Here is a 20,000-nt window from a genome sequence, read left to right as displayed (position 1 = left end):
ACCTTGTCCAACTATTTTTGTATGTATACACACACACACATATATATACATACACACACACACACACACACACACACACACACACACATATATATATATATATATATATATATATATATACATGTATATATGTATGTGTGTGTGTGTACATAAGATACACACACACACATACATACATATATGTATATATGAATCTCTTCTCTGCAAATATCTATGTATCATTATATTTAAAAAATAACCAACAAATTATTAAATATATAATATATATATATATACATATAAAATATCATATCTCAATGATCTAAATTAACTCTGTAGGTGTACATTTATATAATCATCTATCTATATAATATAATATATATCAAACAACTAAAATATCACAAAAATATGTTAAATATATAACTCTAATATTAATATATCAATATATATTTATCTCATATTTTTTATAAATTTGTATTATATTAATGTAAAATTATCTATATTTTATATATATAATATTTAAAAATATATTTAATCCCTATATACAACTATAACAATCTCTACTCTCAAAACACAATTCTAACAAACTAACTATAAAAGTTATTGTTTGAGAGATATTATTTGTTTGTTATATAGATATAGAGTGATTGTTGTGAAAGACAACACTCCCCCCCGCCCCCCAACCCCCCCCACCCACCCCCCCCCCCACCCACACACCCACACCCCTCACACGAACACTCACACACACCAACACACACACACACGCACAGCAAACATACACACACACCCAGAGTGTGGAGGTAGGAGAGATATTTGTGTTTGTGTGTGTGGTCCACCCCCTATTGAATTAATAACTTCGCATATAATCAAAACTCTATTATAATATATATATAAACACTATAAATCTAACTAAAATATATTATATATATATTAATATATATTTATATATTGTGTGTATCGTGCTGTGTTTTTGAGTGTGTGTAGTTGTGTGTGTGTGGGCATGTTTGTGTGTGTGTGCGTGTTTATATTTTTATATATAATAATATATATATATAATATAAATATATATCATATATATCTATATATGTGTGTGTTGTGAATGGAGTGTGTGTGTTGCAGCCGTGTGTGTGTGGTTTTGATTATGTGTTTGAGTTGTGTGCGTGTGTGTGTGTGTGTGTGTGCTTGTGTATGAAACATACCCGTACTCTCCACGTGGTTCGTTAAAAATGGCGCGCGCCGCCGGCATTGGCGGATAGGGCAAGCGCCTATCCTCGTGACCTCGCCTCACGCTGGGTCAGTCCTGCCTCAGACCTTGTCCAACTACTGTCGCAACAGTACGCCAGCTCCGTTCTTCAACTTCCTGAGGACGCTGTTGATTTCCTGTCTCTAGCCTTTTTTTCTCAACTAAGGAATAAACAATTACGCAGACGTTTACAGACCACCTAGCTTTTATTAACAGTCATCAAAAAGAGGATCCTATGTTCTTTCTATATGTATCAAGCTATATCCATGTTTATCTAATACAGACTTACATACATACATACAAATACAAACACACACACATACATGTGTTTGTGTATGTATGTGTATGTGTGTGCGTGTGTGTGTATGTGTGTTTTTTTTTTTCTTTTTTTTTTGTGTGTGTATGTGTGTGTGTGTCGGTGTGTGTCGGTGTGTACATATTTATGTGTATATATATATATATATATATATATATATATATATATATATATATATATATGTATATATATACATATATACATATAAATATGAATATATATATATGAATATATATATAGTGGTGTAGTGAGTGTTGTGTGGTGTGATAAACCATAAATATATATACAATAACAATATATTATAAATGTATATATATAATATATATATTCATGTATATGTAAATATACATACTATATATATACCTATATATATATATATATATATAGTATTATATATGCATATTTATATACATATACATATATATACATACATATATATACCATATAACATACATCACTATATATATTTATCATTACTATATATCTATATAACTATCCCCATAACCCAACCGCATATTATATTATACCATATATATTCATATTTATATATTTATATCACTCCAAAATACTCCCAAGCAATATATATACATCAATATATACCAATAACTATATCAATATATACATATATATATATATATATACATACATATATTATTAACTATATTATATAATATGTTATATATAATACAATACCTATATCGACTAACACACTAGTATATCAATCACTATATCACACGATATATATATATATACTCCTCAGTTATATATATATATATATATAGAGTATATATGTGTGTGTGGTGTGTGTGTGTGTTAGTGTGTAGTTATGTGTGTGTGTATGTGTGTGTGTGGTGTGTGAGTGTGAGTGTGTGTGTGGTGTGTGTGTAGTGTATGTGTGTATACATTATATAATCTTCTCTCAATCTCTCTCTCTATCATATATTATATATATTATATAACTATATATATATTATATATAATATATATATGCATATATATATATACATATATATATACATATCTATATACATATTATATGTAATACTATTATATAGATATACTAACTATACTATATATATATCTAAAGTTGAGTGTGTGTGTGTGTGATGTATGTGTGTGTGTATACATGAGTATGATAGACTGTGTGTGTGTGTGTGTGAGTGTGTATGTGTGCTGAGTGTGTGTGTGATTGTTGAGTTTTGTATGTGTGTATACATTATATACATCTCTCTCTCTCTCTCTCTCTCTCTACGTTCATCTCTACTCTAATCATCTCTCTTAATACTCTTCTCATCACACACACACTCTCTATAATATATATATAACACATATATATATATTATTCGATATATAATATATATATATTACATATATATCCTATATATCAGTTTATATATATAATATATACATATATATATACCTAAAATATATATATGTATATATAACTATATATATATTAATATATAATATTATACTATAATGCATATATCATAATATATTTATTATATATAACTATATACATAAATAATATATATATACTTATATATATATATATATAATAAAACTATACATATATTACGTGCTTAGAGCAATCGTTCACTCTCAGACTCACCCAGCAGATCGTGTGTTTAGTCGCGCTGGCTACAAACATGTCAATCGGACACAACACCATCACAATACACACACACACAACACCATCAACAGACACACACACACACACAGACACACACACAAGCTCACACACACACCACACAACCACACCAGCACATATATATATAAATAATTACTATAATTATCACTATATATATATATATATAATTATATATATATCTAAGTCATACATAATATGATGTGTGTGTGTAATTTCTATGGATGGATATGTATTGCCTACTAATATATTGTTATAAACACACAACCACACACATAAACACTACACATCAACACACACACACACACACACACATCACACACCAGCACACACCTATAATAACACACACACAACACAGCCTAAAATATAATAATAATAAATAATTAAAATATATATATATATATATATATATCTAATTAAATATTATATATATATGTATATAAGAATATACAATATTTTTTAATATATATATAATATATATATATTATACTTATATATTATATGTGTGTGTGAGTGTGTGTGTGTTGATGTGTGTGCATGTGTGTGTGGTTGTGTCACGGTGTGTGTGTGTGTGCTACAATATACATGTGTATATATATATATATATATATAATATATATATATATTATAATTAAATTATATAATTATATTTTAATATATATATATGTATTATACAATGCCATACACAACACACACACCACACACACCAACACATACACACGACACTAATCAAAATATATATATATCTATATATATATATATCAATATATAATTATAATTATAATTAATATATATATATTGTATACAAAATATATAAAATGTATTAATATATACTTCAAATATATTAAAATATAATATATCTTTATTATATATAATATATGTGCGAGTTTTCTTGTGTGTGTGTGTGTGTGTGAATGTGTGTAGATATGTATGTATACAATACATACATACATGCACACACACACTATATATATAATAGTAACGGTTCATATAATATATAACTATATATACATATATATGTATGTTATATATTAATATTTATATATATATAAGTTAACAATATATATATTGCATGATATATATATATGTTATATTATGTGTTGTGTTGTGTGTGTGTGTGTTCTGGTGTGTGTGTGTGTGTGAGGTGAGAGTAAACTGATGTGTTGTGTGTGTGTGTGTGACACGTGAATGGCCCGTGTATGCGTGTTTGCATGATGTTCGGTGTGTGTATGTTGTGTGTGGTGGTAGTGTTGTGTGTGTGTGTGTGTGTGTGCTGTGTGTGATGTGTGTCGTGTGTGTGTGTGCTGTCTGAGTTGTGTGTGTCGTGTGTGTGTGTGTGTGTATTGTGTCGTGTGTAGTGTGTGTGTGTGTGTGGTGAGGTGGATTGTCGTGTATGCACTAAAAGTTTACCTTTAATGCTACAGTTGACCACTTAATCTATGAGTAAAAATCAGTATAATAATTCGAGGATACAAACAAGATAATATAAATCTAGCATATGTTTCAAAGTGGGTATATAAGCACATACATGAAATAGCAAGAAAAAAAAATGAAAATTAACTTACGGAAACAATCGATATAGTCAGAATCATCTCAATAAAATTATAAATTCGCATGCCATTAAAGACGACAAGACTCTAAAAAAAAAAAAGAACATATTGAAGAATAAATATACAAAAGGATTCATATAACATCAATTACTAACTACGAACTAGTACAAGATATTAGCATAGATAGAAAGTGAGAAATGGAATAGATAATCTGTATTGTTATCCTGTAAAACGTTCAAAAACATTTTTCTGCTAATTCGCCGACTCCGATTCAACGTGAGATTGAACAAACACTCCGTAGAAATTAATACCGAGATCTTGGTGATCATGAGTGACTTTTAGAAAAATAGAACCCTTTGACTTCATCTCAAACATTCCATTGTGTGCGATTATTAATTCAAACTAATGAGAGCATGAAGCCATATCCAAGCACGTTGTTTTGAGTTTATATTTTTAGTGTATATTTTTTTCATACACCTTCACTCTTATTAAACAAACTTGATAACAATTCATTCAGGTATAAGTTTGTACTTTTAGCAGGTGAAGGGATATGATAATAGGTATTTCAGAGTTTATCAACCTTTACTTTTACATTTGTCAATGGAAGTTAGTTCAATTTTGGGTAAATATGTTTTCCTTTCCTGATGAGGCCGGTTGAGATACAACTTAAAAGCCAGTGTTTGTAGAGAGAAGTAAGCATCAAGATCTGTATTTAGTTGTAAGCTGCACTTTGAGAGGAGAGAACATTATATTTTTGGATGTTATATGTCCAGTATTTAGTTGTTTATCCATTTATCAGACAGTTATCATGTGTGACAAGACATTCCAATGCATTTAGACATTGTAATAGCTGAGAATAGACAGTTGCTTTTTGTTGAAGGATTATCCAGATATCAAGGCATAAATGACTATTCTATAGGTCCTAGTAATCAAGTTCAAGCACTCATGCATGGTTTGGAATTTGACCATGCAGGTTCTCAAAGACAAATTTGATGTGAATTTAAGAGTATGGTCACAGAGGGAGATAGTACTTAAGCCCAGTATAATCATTTATGGTGTTGTTTCATACTTCCATTTTATACACACTCACAGAATAAGAAGCCAGACAAGCTCAGCACAGCAGCAGTCATATGTACCTTTGCTTTCTCAATGTAAATCTGATGAGAAAGGGAGAAAGAGGAGGAGCTTTGGTAGAGAATAGGTGATAGGAGAGAGTCAGAGGGAAGGAGAATGAATGAACCATAAATCACATGCATAGCAACATTTTTGCAGATAGTAAAATACTTTTGAGCTTAGGAAGTTTACATACATTCATTCTGCACTTAAACCCAAATTTGCCTGCTCTTTCATGTTGCTAATTTTGCCTGCTCTTTTGTGTTGCAAGAATTTTGTGCAATACCATTTTTCAATGGTATAGTGCTGCAGTAAAAAAAAATACTTTCAGACAGTATATCATACTAAAATTTTGATTGTACCAAAGTCTGATGCAGAAAAGATATAAAGACACAGAAATATATATAAATATAAAAATAAGGTCACACAAAATCTGTAGGTTTATACAATGTAATGGAGTAGATTAGCAGATAAAACAGTATCTTTATAGTGACTGTACAATTTGTGTGAATCAAGTATGATATGTGAATAATAATGAAATAAAATCATTTTTTATTGTACTGCTAAAACTAACTTGTGTTTTAAGTATACATCTGTAAGTTAGGCTTCACCTGTATGCTATAAATTTTAATTTGTTACATTCTCAAGATAAATTCATGAATGCTTCAATAAATTAAATGTCTCTTTATCATTTTTTCTTATCTAGATTTCTTAGTTTGAAACATGGAAATATGATCTTTTCACATTTAATACTTTCCTTCTCTCTTTCAGTAAGCAATCATGGCTCCGGGAGAAAGGAGCCAGAAAAGGAAGTCCCAATCCTTCATGGCAAGGGCCTCTCAGATCTGGCAGAAATATGCAACCAAGAACATGCTCATCAATCTGATCTTCAACCCAAAGTACTTATGGGTTTCAGCTTTGTTGTTCATAGTGGCAGAGATCGTTGTCAATATATACATCATCCAAAAAATCAAATGTGAGTATAGGTTCCTTTCCATGAGGGTGTTTGTGTCATAACTAAAGATCTTATAGTATAGAGGATAGTGTTATAACTTATTGGATTTAGAATTGTTATTAGAAGTTGTTGATCTCAACTCAGTTGATCAAGAATATAAATCTAAGATCAAATCTACCATAGTTATATTGTGAAAATATTAATAAAATTCTATTTTATTTTCAAGACACTTTCAATGTTTATTTACATACCATTTTATATGACATGAATGAATTATGTATTAGACTGGAGACTATTGATGTTATGGGTATTATTTGCATAATATTGTAGAAATTAAGAATCAAAGTTTTAAGATGATTAATGGTGTGATCCTTAGATAAAGCTGTATTGTTACTCAACATTTTTATAACAGATAGGTGATGGATTTTAAGTGTATGTTTTAATGGTTTATAGGTTTATTACGCAATCTCTCTTCATTAACAGATACTGAGATTGACTGGGTGGCTTACATGCAAGAGGTAGAAGGTGTAGTGAATGGAACATGGGATTATACTAAACTGCGTGGAGATACAGGACCACTTGTTTACCCTGCAGGTTAGTTCATCATTGATGTATGTTGATTGAAATACAGCTAATACATTGACCGATACCAAAGTAATGATAATAATAATTTTTGAAAATGTAATGATGATCAATATAATATTTATCTGAAAAATATATCCTAGCACTGGAGTCAGTTTGTTTTGTTATTTTCTTATGCTTTATTAGATATGACAAACTACAGTATTGATCATAGAATAAGCATAGGAATTTAAAAAGTGATGGCTAATAGTATCCCTAATTTTTCAGGATTTGTCTACATATTCTTAGGGTTGTATAAAATCACAAGCAATGGTGCAAATGTTCGTCTAGCCCAATACATATTTGCAGCGTTTTATGTTATCACCTTAGTTCTGGTCTTCAGAATCTTTCACAAGAGTAGAAAGGTATGTTTTATGAATGAAATATTGGTTAATTCATATTTTATTTTTCAAGTATCAAAGCCCCAATACACACTTAGTGGCACTGCACTGTACAATCTGCAGACTTATTTTTGTAAATTAACCCCATATGCTACATAATACTCCAGTACACTGAACCAAGATGGTAGATAACTGAGATACCATTTATATATATTATATTATATATATATAATATAATATAATATAATATAATATAAATATATACATATATATATGTGAGATATAATATATAGGTATATATATTGATAGATATATAATATATAGTTTATATAATATATATATATATATATATATATATACTTCGAGTTTGATTAGTATAAATATATATTTTATATATTATAATTTTATATAATTATATAATTCTTATATATATTAGTTATGAGCTTATTTGAGATGATATATATTTTGATATATATATATAGATAGATATATAGATTTATATTATATCTAATATATGTATATATATAGGTTATATATTATATATATATGTAGGTAATATATTTAATTGGGGGGGTATAGATATATTATATATATATGTATATATATATAGATAAATATATAAATATAAAGTATTGATATATATAATGTATATATATGTATAGTATGTATAAATGTATATGTTAGATTTATATATATATATATGTAATAGTAATGTTATATATATTTATTAGTTTATGACTTATATATATATATATATATTGAGATATAAATATATATATAGTATAGTTAGGAAATAAATGATAAATATAGTATATATATATTAATATATATATTAATATTAGATAATATATATATATTTGATATATATATATATATATAATATATTTTTAATATATATATATATAAATTAATAATATATATATATATTGTTATAATATGTAATATATAATATATATATAGATATATATTATATATAATATATAATATATATATATAATATATTTATATATATAATAATTATATTGTATAATATATATAGAATAATATATAAATAGTTTTATAATATATAATGTAATAATATATATATAATATATATATAATCATATATAATATATATAATATATATATATAACTCTAATAAAAAATATGAAAACCCCCTATTATATTATATTTCTATCAATTGAACAAAAAAACCTAAAAAAATAAAAAATATGAAATACAAAAAAAACAATCATAAAAAAAAAAAAAATACCCAAACTAAAAATACCACAAATTACAAATACATAATACATAAAAAGAAAAAAAATAACTAAAAATAAAAAACAACACTAACAAACCAAAAACACAAACCACACAATCACCACACTCACACAAACAACACAAACAACTCACCCCACTTAACCCCACCAGCACACCCACACCACCCCACCACCCCAAACACACACAACCCCACACACAAACCACACACACACACACACCACTCACACACACACCACAAACACACACCAAACAACCCAAACACACACACCACACACACACACACCCACACAAACACACCCACACAAACACACACACACACTCCCAAACACACAACAACTCACACCAAAACACTCACACACACACTCACACACACACACACCACACCAAACCCCAAACAATCCAACAACCCCCCGAAAACCACCAACCCACCACAAACAAACACTCCGAAACTCAAAAAAAACACACATAACAACCCCCAAAACCCCCCCAACACACAATACAAAAAACACACCCCACAAAACGACTCACTTTTTTTTTTTTTTTTTTTTTTTTTTTTTTTTTTTTTTTTTTTTTTTCTCCCCACAACCCACCAACACCCACACACACACAACTCTCAAACACCACTACACACACATCACAAAACACACACAACCCACACAAACACACCAACACACACACACACACCACACACACACACAACCAACACACACACACACTCCACACACAACCACACCCCACACACCACACACACACACACCACACACAACTCCCCAACACCCGACACACAATCCACCACACACACACACAACCCACACACACCACCACACCACAAAATCCACTCTCCACACACACAAAACACACACCCACATACACCCCACCACACACCACAAACACACACACAACCCCACACACACACACAACCCCATCCACAATAACATATAAATAACTATCCAATCAACTACACCACAACCAAACACCCCAACACAAAACTCACCTAAACAACCCACCAAACCATCACCTCAACTCTCAAACTAACACAAACACCACACACAACACCAAACAAAACAACCACAAAACTACCCAACAAAAACAACCAACACCCACACACAACACACACACCCACACAACAACACAACACACACACCACACTCAAAACCCACACACTCTAAATATCAACATACACACAACCCCACTAAATCCCTCTCAAAACACATACACACACCACCCAACAAACACACAACCACACACAACACACACAACACAACACAACACACACCCCCCCCAACCACACACACACACCCACACACAACACCAACAACACACACACAAACACACTCAAACCACACACACAACACCCACACACACCACACACACACAACACACAAACACACACACACCTACACACAAAACACACCACACACACACACACAAAAAACCACAAACACACACAAACCCACCACACACAACACAAAACACCACACACACACACACAACACACCACCACAACCACACAACCCACACACCACCCAACAACACACACCCACACCCCAACCCACACCACCACACACACCACACAACACCAACACACCCCACAAAACACACCACACACACCACCAAACACACACAACACCCACCACACACACACCCCCAAACACAACACACACACCACACCACACCACCCCAACCAAAACAACACCCAACACACACTACACACAAACACACACACACCAATACACAACAACACAACCACCCCACACTACACACAAACCACACACTCACAACCACACAACACACACACACCACTCCACCAACAACACACCACACCACACACCACACACACACACACACAACACCACAAACACACACCCAACACACACTACACACAAACACCAACACAACACACACCACAAACACACACACACACACACCAACACACACACCAAACACCACACACACACTCACCACAACCACCTACCAAAACCAAACACACCCCACCACACACACACCACACACACCACACACCACACCACACCTACAACACACCACAACAACACCCCACCCACCAACCCCAAACCAAACACCACACACACACAAAACCACCACACCAAACAACACACACACACACCCCACACACCACACAACCACACACCACAAACACCCACACACCCCCCCCCCCACACACCCCACAACCCCCAAACCCACCACACACACACACACACCACACACAACCCACCCCCATACACACACACACACAACACACACAACACACCCCAAAAACAAACACACACACACACCCCACCCACCCACCCACACACACACACACACCACAACACAAATAGGCTATGTGGCTGTATTCAGCAATAAATTAACCTTTAATTTTTTTTTTAACATTTTAATGTAATATTTTTAAGATAACCTCCAATTTATTAAATTGGTTTACCCTATAAGATTTTTAGTTCTACATATTTGGAATATAAACATATATATATATATATATATATGCCTGTTCCACCATTGTGACAGGCTACTCTACAGTTTGCTTCCGACTGGCAACATGACATCACATGAATCATTCATTCTCAAGGAAGGTAAGAGGAGACAAGGAGAACACTCATGTTAAATCTACATATTGGCCTTCCTATTTTCACTCAAATGGAATACTCGTAAGACTTACACGTTTTGGGGGGGGTTTTTTTTTGCACTAACATTGAACAACTACCACTAACAACTTTGATGTGGAATGGGTACTTCCAACAGCTCCACCCAGGACATAAAGAAGAAGGAACATTGTTACAAATCACAAACTAGCTGCACACACACCTTCCCCATGGTTTCAACATCCATTCTTCTGCCACTCCTTTCTGCCTTTCCAACACGAAACTAGCAAATTTACCTACCTCAACAAAACAGATAGAAAGACACTTAAAAGAACACTCAATCTTGCTTTTGCTGCACCATTGTGACAATACTGGAGCTATTGTTAACCCCATGTACACAATAACTGAGAGATCCAAACATGTTGGCTTTTACTCTGTCAACTGTAATGGGTCTTCACACAGCAATACACTAGGTTAGTTAACAATAGTGTCTCTTAGGCCTGGGTTACTCCATTTGAAAACAGCAGCTTTAGATAAAAGTGTACCTTGCTTGAGAATATATAACTCTGTATAGGTATCTTGTATATCTGATTTTTTAACTCGTAACTCTCTCTGCAATTGTCCAAAAGTATATTTTTCCTAGTTTTTAACTATGGAGGATATTGTACTTCTAAACAGTAACAATTGACATTCATCCAGAAAAAGTCACGAAAATTGAGGGGTTTTTGATAAAACCATCCGCGCATCTCAATGCTCTTAAAATCTCCATCCCTCTCCCTCTCCCCTCCTTTCCCGTAAACTTTCCCTTCCTTTTTTCCTTTCTTTCTATCCTCCCCCCGCTCTCAATCGTCTCCCTCCTCACCTCAAACTTCTCGCTTCCTCAAAATCCCTCCGCTCTCATCCCCTCCTCCCTCTCTCTCTCTCTCATCTCTCTCACTTCTCCTCCCCACTCTCCCTCCCCCTCCTCTCTCCATCCTCAATCCCGTCATTCCATTATCTCTCACCAAACATTCTATGAGGTACTCTCAGTCTCTGTATCCTACATTCCCTGCTTCTCCCACAGACCTCTGTCCTTTCTACTGGCCTATTCACTTGATCGTTATCGTGGCTCTCAATGTTACGCATACATCCTCCTCTTCCCCCGCTCTCAATGATTCTCAAGCTCTCCTCCCTCTCCTCTCTTCATACTCTCTACTCCTCTCTTCTCCTCCTCTCTCTCCCTCCCTTCCTCTTCCTGTCCGCTCTCTTCCAACTCCTCTCTCCTCTCACCTCCTCCTCTCCCTCCTCCCCTTCCCTCCAGCAATCTCCCCTCTCTCCTCTCCTCTCTCCTCCTCTTCTCCCTCCTCTCTCCATCTCACCTCTCGTCTCTCTCTCCTCTTCTCTCTCTCTCCTCTCTCTCATCTCCTCTCTTCTCTCTCTCCCTCTCTCCTTCTCTCCTCTCCTCTCATTCACCTCTCTTCTCTCCCTTCTTCTCTCCTCTCCTCTCCTCTCTCTGCTTTCGCTCTCCCATTCGTCCTCATCCTCCGTCTTCCTCTCCTCATCCTCTCGCTCCACCCTCCTCCTCTAGCGCTCTCTCTAGCGCTCTCTCTCATCCTCTTCGAGATTATTTCTTGATATATATTTGAGATAGGTCATATGTAATCTAGATTTTAGAATTGTTAATAGAGAGTGAAGATAGGGTAAAATATATAGATAATAGATGGTAATAGATATATATATATATTGTGAAAAAAATTAAATTAAGAAGAGGTTAATAGATATATATATGTATATTAGACTATCATATGGAAAAGATATATATATGAGTTAATCTATATAATATATTTGTAAAAGATATATCGATAGATTTGTAGAGCTAGACAGAGAGATAGATTTTAAATATATAGATAGCTAGGTAATAAGATATTCTAGAGATAGAATGGCGTAGAGATAATAGACTTACAGAGTCGTTTTACCTTCTATATTTACAGTGTATAGAGAGATATATAGAATAAATATATAGATATAGAGAATATAGATAAGATAATAGAGAGATGGAGATAGTAATAATGTGATATATAGAGATTGGAAGAGTGAGAGGTGAGTTTATGTGGAAGATGGAGGGGGAGGGAGGAGATGTGTTAATAGGGAGAGTTAATAGGGTAAGAGGTGAAGAGAGAGAGAGTATAGTGTGGAATAGAGAAAATAGGGTTGAATATAGAAGATAATATATATATATGATAGGAGGGTTAATATATAGTGGAATAGATATTGTAGGAGGTAGATATAGAGATGGGAAGATTGAGAGAGAAGATATAGATTGTATATTTATAGTGATTGATGGAAATAGGGGTTAGATTGGATGGTAAGATGGAGTAGTTCAGCTATCTTTTAATCGTTCTCTTATACATTTTTACCTCTTTATATTTCTCTTGTCCTAATTCTCTTTCTTCTCTCTTTTCCCTCTTTATTATTTCCTACTTCCCTCTTGCTCTCGTCTTTCATCTCTCTATCTTTCTCTCTCTTTCCTCTCTTCCCCCCTTCCCTTTTCCTCTCTTTCTCTCTCTCTACCTCTCTCTCTCACTCCCTCCCATCGCTCTCTCATCTCTCCTCGCTCTCTCAATCCTCTCTCCTCACTCTCCTCTCATCTTCTCTCTTATCTGCTCTCTCCTGCTTCCTGGTCTATCAACTAGCAGAGGAATCTGTCAGATATCATAAAAAAATTCAGTCTAGCTGCTGATTTCAAATAGAATTACCCATCTCTGAGAGCTATAACCTGTCTTATTTCTCAAGCTCATTCTCTGCTTCTACTCCCATTAAGTTCTAAAATTCCCATGACATAAACTACACTCATGACAGACAGCCCTTCTTCACAGTATGCTCTCCACTCTAACCCCATCCACCCATCACATATACCCTAATCCCACCAACATAGATCTCAGACTAGATCACTATTTCCAACCTAAAGTTCCATATCCCACTGTTCTAGGCCTTCCTTCGACTCCAAGACTCTTACTTATTTCACACTCCTAGTTCTTTTGCTCCAACCCCAGTCTCATCCTCCTCTCCTACAACCTCCTCCCATTCCACATCCTTTTCCTCTTTCTACACAAACACTGCCATTGACACTCTATTCCTCCTACCCCCCCTCCTAGAAATCAGCCTCACTTCTGTGATATGTGGTGACCAGTATCCTGCACATTAAATTTAAGATTGAGATTGAAAGAGTGAGAGTGGGAGTGAAAGTAATTGTTACTGAGAGTAATAACTGAGAAGTCTAAGGTGAAATTGTTTTGCATTTCCAGCTCCCCCCCTACATTTTGATATTCTTATGCTGCACCTCCTACCGGGTTCACTCCATCTTCGTTCTGCGGTTGTTTAATGATCCTGTGGCTATGATGTTTGTCTATGCTGCAATCAATCTCTTCATTGATGGATATTGGTCTGTTGGAAGTCTAATATACAGGTATGTTTTAGAAGCAAATGAAATAAGACTATAGATATGGATATGAATGCAAGGGCTTTTTTGTAAATACAGGGTAATTGTTTGGAAAAAGGAATAAGCCCATGTATTTATGTAAAAATTATGATTAAATGTGATTTTACAAAGGTTACAATCATAATTAATTTTTAGAAAATTAAAATATATTCTACTACATGTTAATTGAAATTTGCAGTGGCTACAGGATTACAAAACTGGATGTCATGATATCAACAGCATATAAATTAAATCAATTAATAATTATTCAGCTTGATTTATAATAATGTCTGCCATCCTCCATCTAAATAAAGTGATTGTTATAGGACAAAATTATATAATGTAATATTAACCCATTGCAGTCGGGGATAGATTTGTTTGCCCAGTCTCAGGATGGGTTTTATTTCAGAGTGAGGTAACTTCAAGCAAAATACCACTCATTGGAAAACTATTGCCATTTTTGTCTAGGTTTTAGATTTTAGGTGAAACTCATTTTGCATCATATTACAGCAGTTACAGTAATTATGACTGCAATTATCATCATTACTCATAGTACAATAAAATGACACAGTGTGGTGACTCACCTCTCGTGAAATTCACCACGAAGATATCTCACTATTGTCTCTGAGATGATAGCCGCTGCTATCTATTAGTATGGATACTGATATCCCATTAGTTATTCACTGTTCTTTGCTATCCCTCTTTCTCCCTGAGTAGAGGGTAGAAGAAACGCTAGTCCAATGGTTTCTTCTTTACTTAGTAAATGCACAGTATAATAAGTATATATAATCACACGGAAAGCAGCTGTTATACATGTAGCGAAGTACTGGCGATATAACCACACACCTATCACGCATTCGCACACACGCCTCTCGACAGGATCGTGATCTCGGGGTAGACTCTCCCTGCCTCGAGGGCGTCGGCTTACACGCCTCTCTCGATCTACCCAGGTCAGCAGATCAGACAAGCCCGGGCATGCGACCATGTGACCGAGATACATAAGTGACACGTGGTGGCGTGACCATATCTTAGGTGTGCACAAACACCCTCAGGGAAACTTCCACTGCCACCGACGTGGAAAATTCCCCTGTCACACCAGGGCTTTTATGGTTGTTGCCTGGTTAATTGAGGGCTCTTAATACCACCAGCTATAGAGACGATGGTTTGGCTAATCGCCTCTGTGACAACAGTGATCCAAAATGCCCAAACATCATGTATGTCATGACACCTGTTGTCAGGCCAAAGCTCCTGCATCATGTATGTCATGACACCTGTCTGCAATGGGTTAAGATATGACACATGATATGATATGAAGACAGAGGTGAAACATAATTATTTAAAATTATAATTGTTTTGTTCAGATTATTCATTTATTATACAGTGAAAAAAATGCACTTAACAAGAAATCTGGTATGAGATGGAATTATCTTTAAGTGAAATCTATTGTTTTGCCAGCCTTGCAGTTTCCATTAAGATGAACATCCTATTGTTTGCACCTGCTCTGTTGCTTGCATATCTGCGCTGTCTTGGCCTCAAGAAAACCATACTGCAATTGACCATCTGTGCATCTGTCCAGGTATGTACTAGATTGTTAATGTCCATTGTGTATACATTAGGTTTTCTTAACCCATTGAAGCTGGGGACATGCACTGTCAACTATGTTTCTTCTTTTTTTCTCCTCCTACTCCTCCTCCTTTTCTTCTTCTTCTTCTCCTTCTTTTTCTTCCTCTTCTTCTAGTTTTTCCTCTCTGTGTTCTGTCCTCCACTCTACGTTTAGGTCCTTCTTATTCTTAGTCTTCTCCACTTTTCTAGAATGATTGCCACAAGGATTAGATCACCAAAAAGTCAAGTAGGGTGGAGTGGGTCTCTCTCTTCGCTCACTCTCTCATCTCCTCTCAGGGTCTCTCCTCCCCACATCAAACTCTCTCTCTCTCATCTCCACCTCTCCCTCTCGTCTTCCATTCCCCCCTCCCTCTCTCCTCTTCATCCGTCCTCTCCATCATCTCTCCTCTCACTCTTCTCTCCTCTCTCTTCTCTTCCCTTCTCTCCACTTCTCACTTCTCGCCATCTCCTCTCTCTCTCTCCCTCTACCCTCTCTCCCTCTCTCCTTCCCTCTCCCGCTCCCACCCTCTTCTCTCCTCTCCCCCCCCTTCCCACCTCTCGCTCTCTACTCCCCCCGGCCCAACTCCCTCTCTCACGCCCCCTCCCCCCACCCCCCCCTCCCCCCCGTCTCTCCTCTCTCTCCCCATCTCTCTCTCTCTCTCTCTCTCTCCCTCCCTCCCCGTCTCTCGCGCGCTCTCTATCTCCTCCCGGTCTCGCTCTCCTCTGGTGGCCGCTCTTGCCCCCCCCGGGCTCCTCTCTCTCGTTCTCCCGTAGTCTTCTCTCTATCTCTCGCTCTCCCCGTCCCTCTCTCTCTCCCCCCACTCTCGTACTCTCGCCCCCTCTCTCTCTCCCTTCCCCCCCGCTGTCTCTCTCGCTCCGCCCCCCCCATCTCTCGCTCTCTCTCTCACTGTCTCTCTGGTCTCCTCGTCTCTCTCTCCTCCATCTCCTCTCTCCGCGCTCGTCTCCTCCCGCCATCCTCTCCTCAGCCTCTCCCTCGCGCTTTCCCGCCTCGCAGCTCTCTCGCCCCTTCCCGCCACGGCGTCTCTCTCGCGCATGCTCGCCGCTCTACCCCCGCCCTCGGTCTCGCTATCGCTCGCATCCTCTCTCACCCTCTCTCCTCGCGCTTCCCCCCAGCTCTCGCTCTCGTCCCCCCGCGCGCTTCGACCGCAGCTCGCCCCCTCCGGTCGCGAGCACGCTCTCTCTCCCCCAGCTCCGACGCGCTCGCTCGATCGCAGCCAAGTATCGCGCGCGCGCGCGCGCTCACAGGGCTCGCTCGCTCGCGCGCATCCCTGTCTCGCCTCATCGCGTGCTCCCCGGGCGCGTCTATATCGCGTGTTCGCGCCGCGGCGGGCCTCAGTGCCCGCGCGCAGTCTGCCGTCTCGAGCTCGCGCTCTCGAGCACCCGCGCAGATCGCTCTCAACCGGTCCACCAGTCCCCCGCGCTCTCTCTATCCCCCTAGCTCGCTCAGCTCCCCCCGGTCCCGCGCGCTCGCTCGCCGCCTCCCCTTCCTCCCCCATCTCGCTTCTGTCTCTCTCTCTCTCTCTGCCGGCATCTCTCGCCTCCCCTCGCTCCCGCTCTCGCTCGCTCTCTCTCGCTCCTCTCGCGCGCCCTGGTCGCTCTCTCCTCGTGCTCCGCCCCTGCGCTCTCGCGCGCGCCTTCCCCGTCCCGCGCGCACTCTGCCGGCTCGCTCCCGCGCTCGCTCAGTAGCTCTCTCGAGCCCTCCCCTGGTCGCGTCTCTCTCTCCTCTCGCGCTCCCTGACCCCGGTCGCTCGCGCTCTTCTACCCCCGCGCTCTCGCTCCGGGTCTCTCCCTCTCTCTCTCGTACCTAGCTCTCGCTCGCTCCTCTCCTCTCTCTCTCTCTCTCGTCACCTCGCTCTCTCCTCTCTCTCTCTCTCGCATCGCGCTCTCTCCCGCCTCTTTCCCACCTCTCTCCTCTCTCCGTCCTCAATCTCTCCCCCCCTCCCGCTCTGCTCTCTCTCTCCCCTCTCTGCTCCCACCCGTGCTCGCGCTCTCACCTCTCTCCAATCTCTCTCTCTCCCTCTACTCTCTCCCCCCCCCCCGTCTGCTCGCGCTCTCTGTCTCTCTCAATCTCCGTTCTCACCTCTCTCTCGCGCTCTCTCTCTCTCGCCCCTCTCTCCTGTCTCGCTCTCCTTGCCACCTCCGTCTCTCTCGAGCCTCTCTCTCTCCTCCATCTCTATCTGCCCCGTCCCTGCATCTATCCGCATCTCGCTCTCCCTCCGTCTCTCGCTCTCTCTCGGCTAGCGCGCCGTAGCTCTCTCTCCTCGACTCTCTCTCTCTCCTCTCCTCGCTCTCTCTCCATCCCTCTTCTCTCTCTCTCCGGTTCTCTCTCTCTCCTCCGCCCCATCATCCGTCATGTCCTCTCTCTCTCTCTCTCTCGCCTGTACTCTCTCTCTCTCCTCGCTCTCTCTCTCTCCACCTGTCTCTCTCTCTTCTCTCTCCCCCGTCTCTCAGCGCCTCCGTCTCTCTCCCCGTCTTCTCTCTCTCTTCTGTTCTCTCTCGCTCCTCTTCTCTCTCTCTCTCTCGCGTTCTCTCCCCTCTCTCTCCCTGGTCTCTCTCTCTCTCTCTTTCTCTCCCTCACTCCCTCTCTCTCTCTCTCTCTCCCCGTCTCTCCCTCTCGGCTCTTTCTTCCCCATCCTCTCTCTCTCACCCCTGCCTCTCTCCTTCTTCTCTCTTCTCTCTCTCTCTCGCTCTCTCCCATTCTCTTCTCTCCGTCTGGGCTAGGTAGTGCTCTCTCTTCTGGGCAGATGGCTCCCTCTCCGGAGATCCTCTCTCCCTCTCTCTCTCTCTCTCCCTCTCTCTCTCTCTCTCTCGCTCGCTCTCTCCCTCTCTCCTCTCTCTCTCTCTCTCTCCTCTCTCTCTCTCTCTCTCTCTCTCTCTCTCTTCCTCTCTCCCCCCTCTCTCTCCTCTCTCCTCTCTCTCTCTCTCTCCTCTCCTCTCTCTCTCTCTCTCTCTCCTCTCTCGCACTTCTCTAATCTCTCTCCTCTCTATTCTCTCTCTCCAGTCTCTCTCCCCTCTCTCTCTCATCTCTCTCTCTCTTCCTCCTCTCTTCTCTCTCTTCCTCTCTCCTTCTCTCCTCTTCTCTCTCTCTCTCTCTCTCCCCCTCTCTCTCTCTCTCTCTCCCTCTCTCTCCCCCCCTCTCCCTCTCTCCCTCTCTCTCTCCCTCTCTCTCTCTCTCTCTCTCTCTCTCTCTCTCTCTCTCTCTCTCTCTCTCTCTCTCTCTCTCTCTCCTCCTCCTCTTCCTCTCTCTCTCTCTCTCTCTCTCTCTCTCTCTCAATCTCTCTCTCTCTCTCAATCTCT

At 38.4% G+C, this 20,000-nt stretch overlaps 1 protein-coding gene across 6 annotated transcripts in view; it reads left to right on the top strand.

Moving 5' to 3' along the window:
• Positions 1–4,947: 4,947 nt before the first annotated feature.
• Positions 4,948–20,000, top strand: part of Alg3 (Alg3, alpha-1,3- mannosyltransferase) — a 20,102-nt gene continuing 5,049 nt past the window's right edge. Inside the window, exons 1-6 of one of the 6 annotated variants that reach the window (XM_043027584.2) lie at positions 4,948–5,012; positions 6,621–6,825; positions 7,288–7,398; positions 7,654–7,790; positions 14,908–15,068; positions 16,536–16,656. In XM_043027584.2, coding sequence (XP_042883518.1) covers positions 6,630–6,825; positions 7,288–7,398; positions 7,654–7,790; positions 14,908–15,068; positions 16,536–16,656 — 726 coding nt within the window. In that variant the 5' untranslated portion in view covers positions 4,948–5,012; positions 6,621–6,629. The other 5 variants (XM_043027581.2, XM_086537725.1, XM_043027580.2 and 2 more) reach the window with 5 other exon arrangements.

Source organism: Penaeus japonicus, unplaced genomic scaffold (assembly GCF_977035675.1).
Source record: "Penaeus japonicus unplaced genomic scaffold, GWHDUDI00000001_assembly GWHDUDI00000006, whole genome shotgun sequence".
NCBI lineage: Eukaryota > Metazoa > Arthropoda > Malacostraca > Decapoda > Penaeidae > Penaeus > Penaeus japonicus.
The sequence above is the reverse complement of the archived record's forward strand: the minus strand, read 5'-3'. Positions and strand labels throughout refer to the sequence as shown.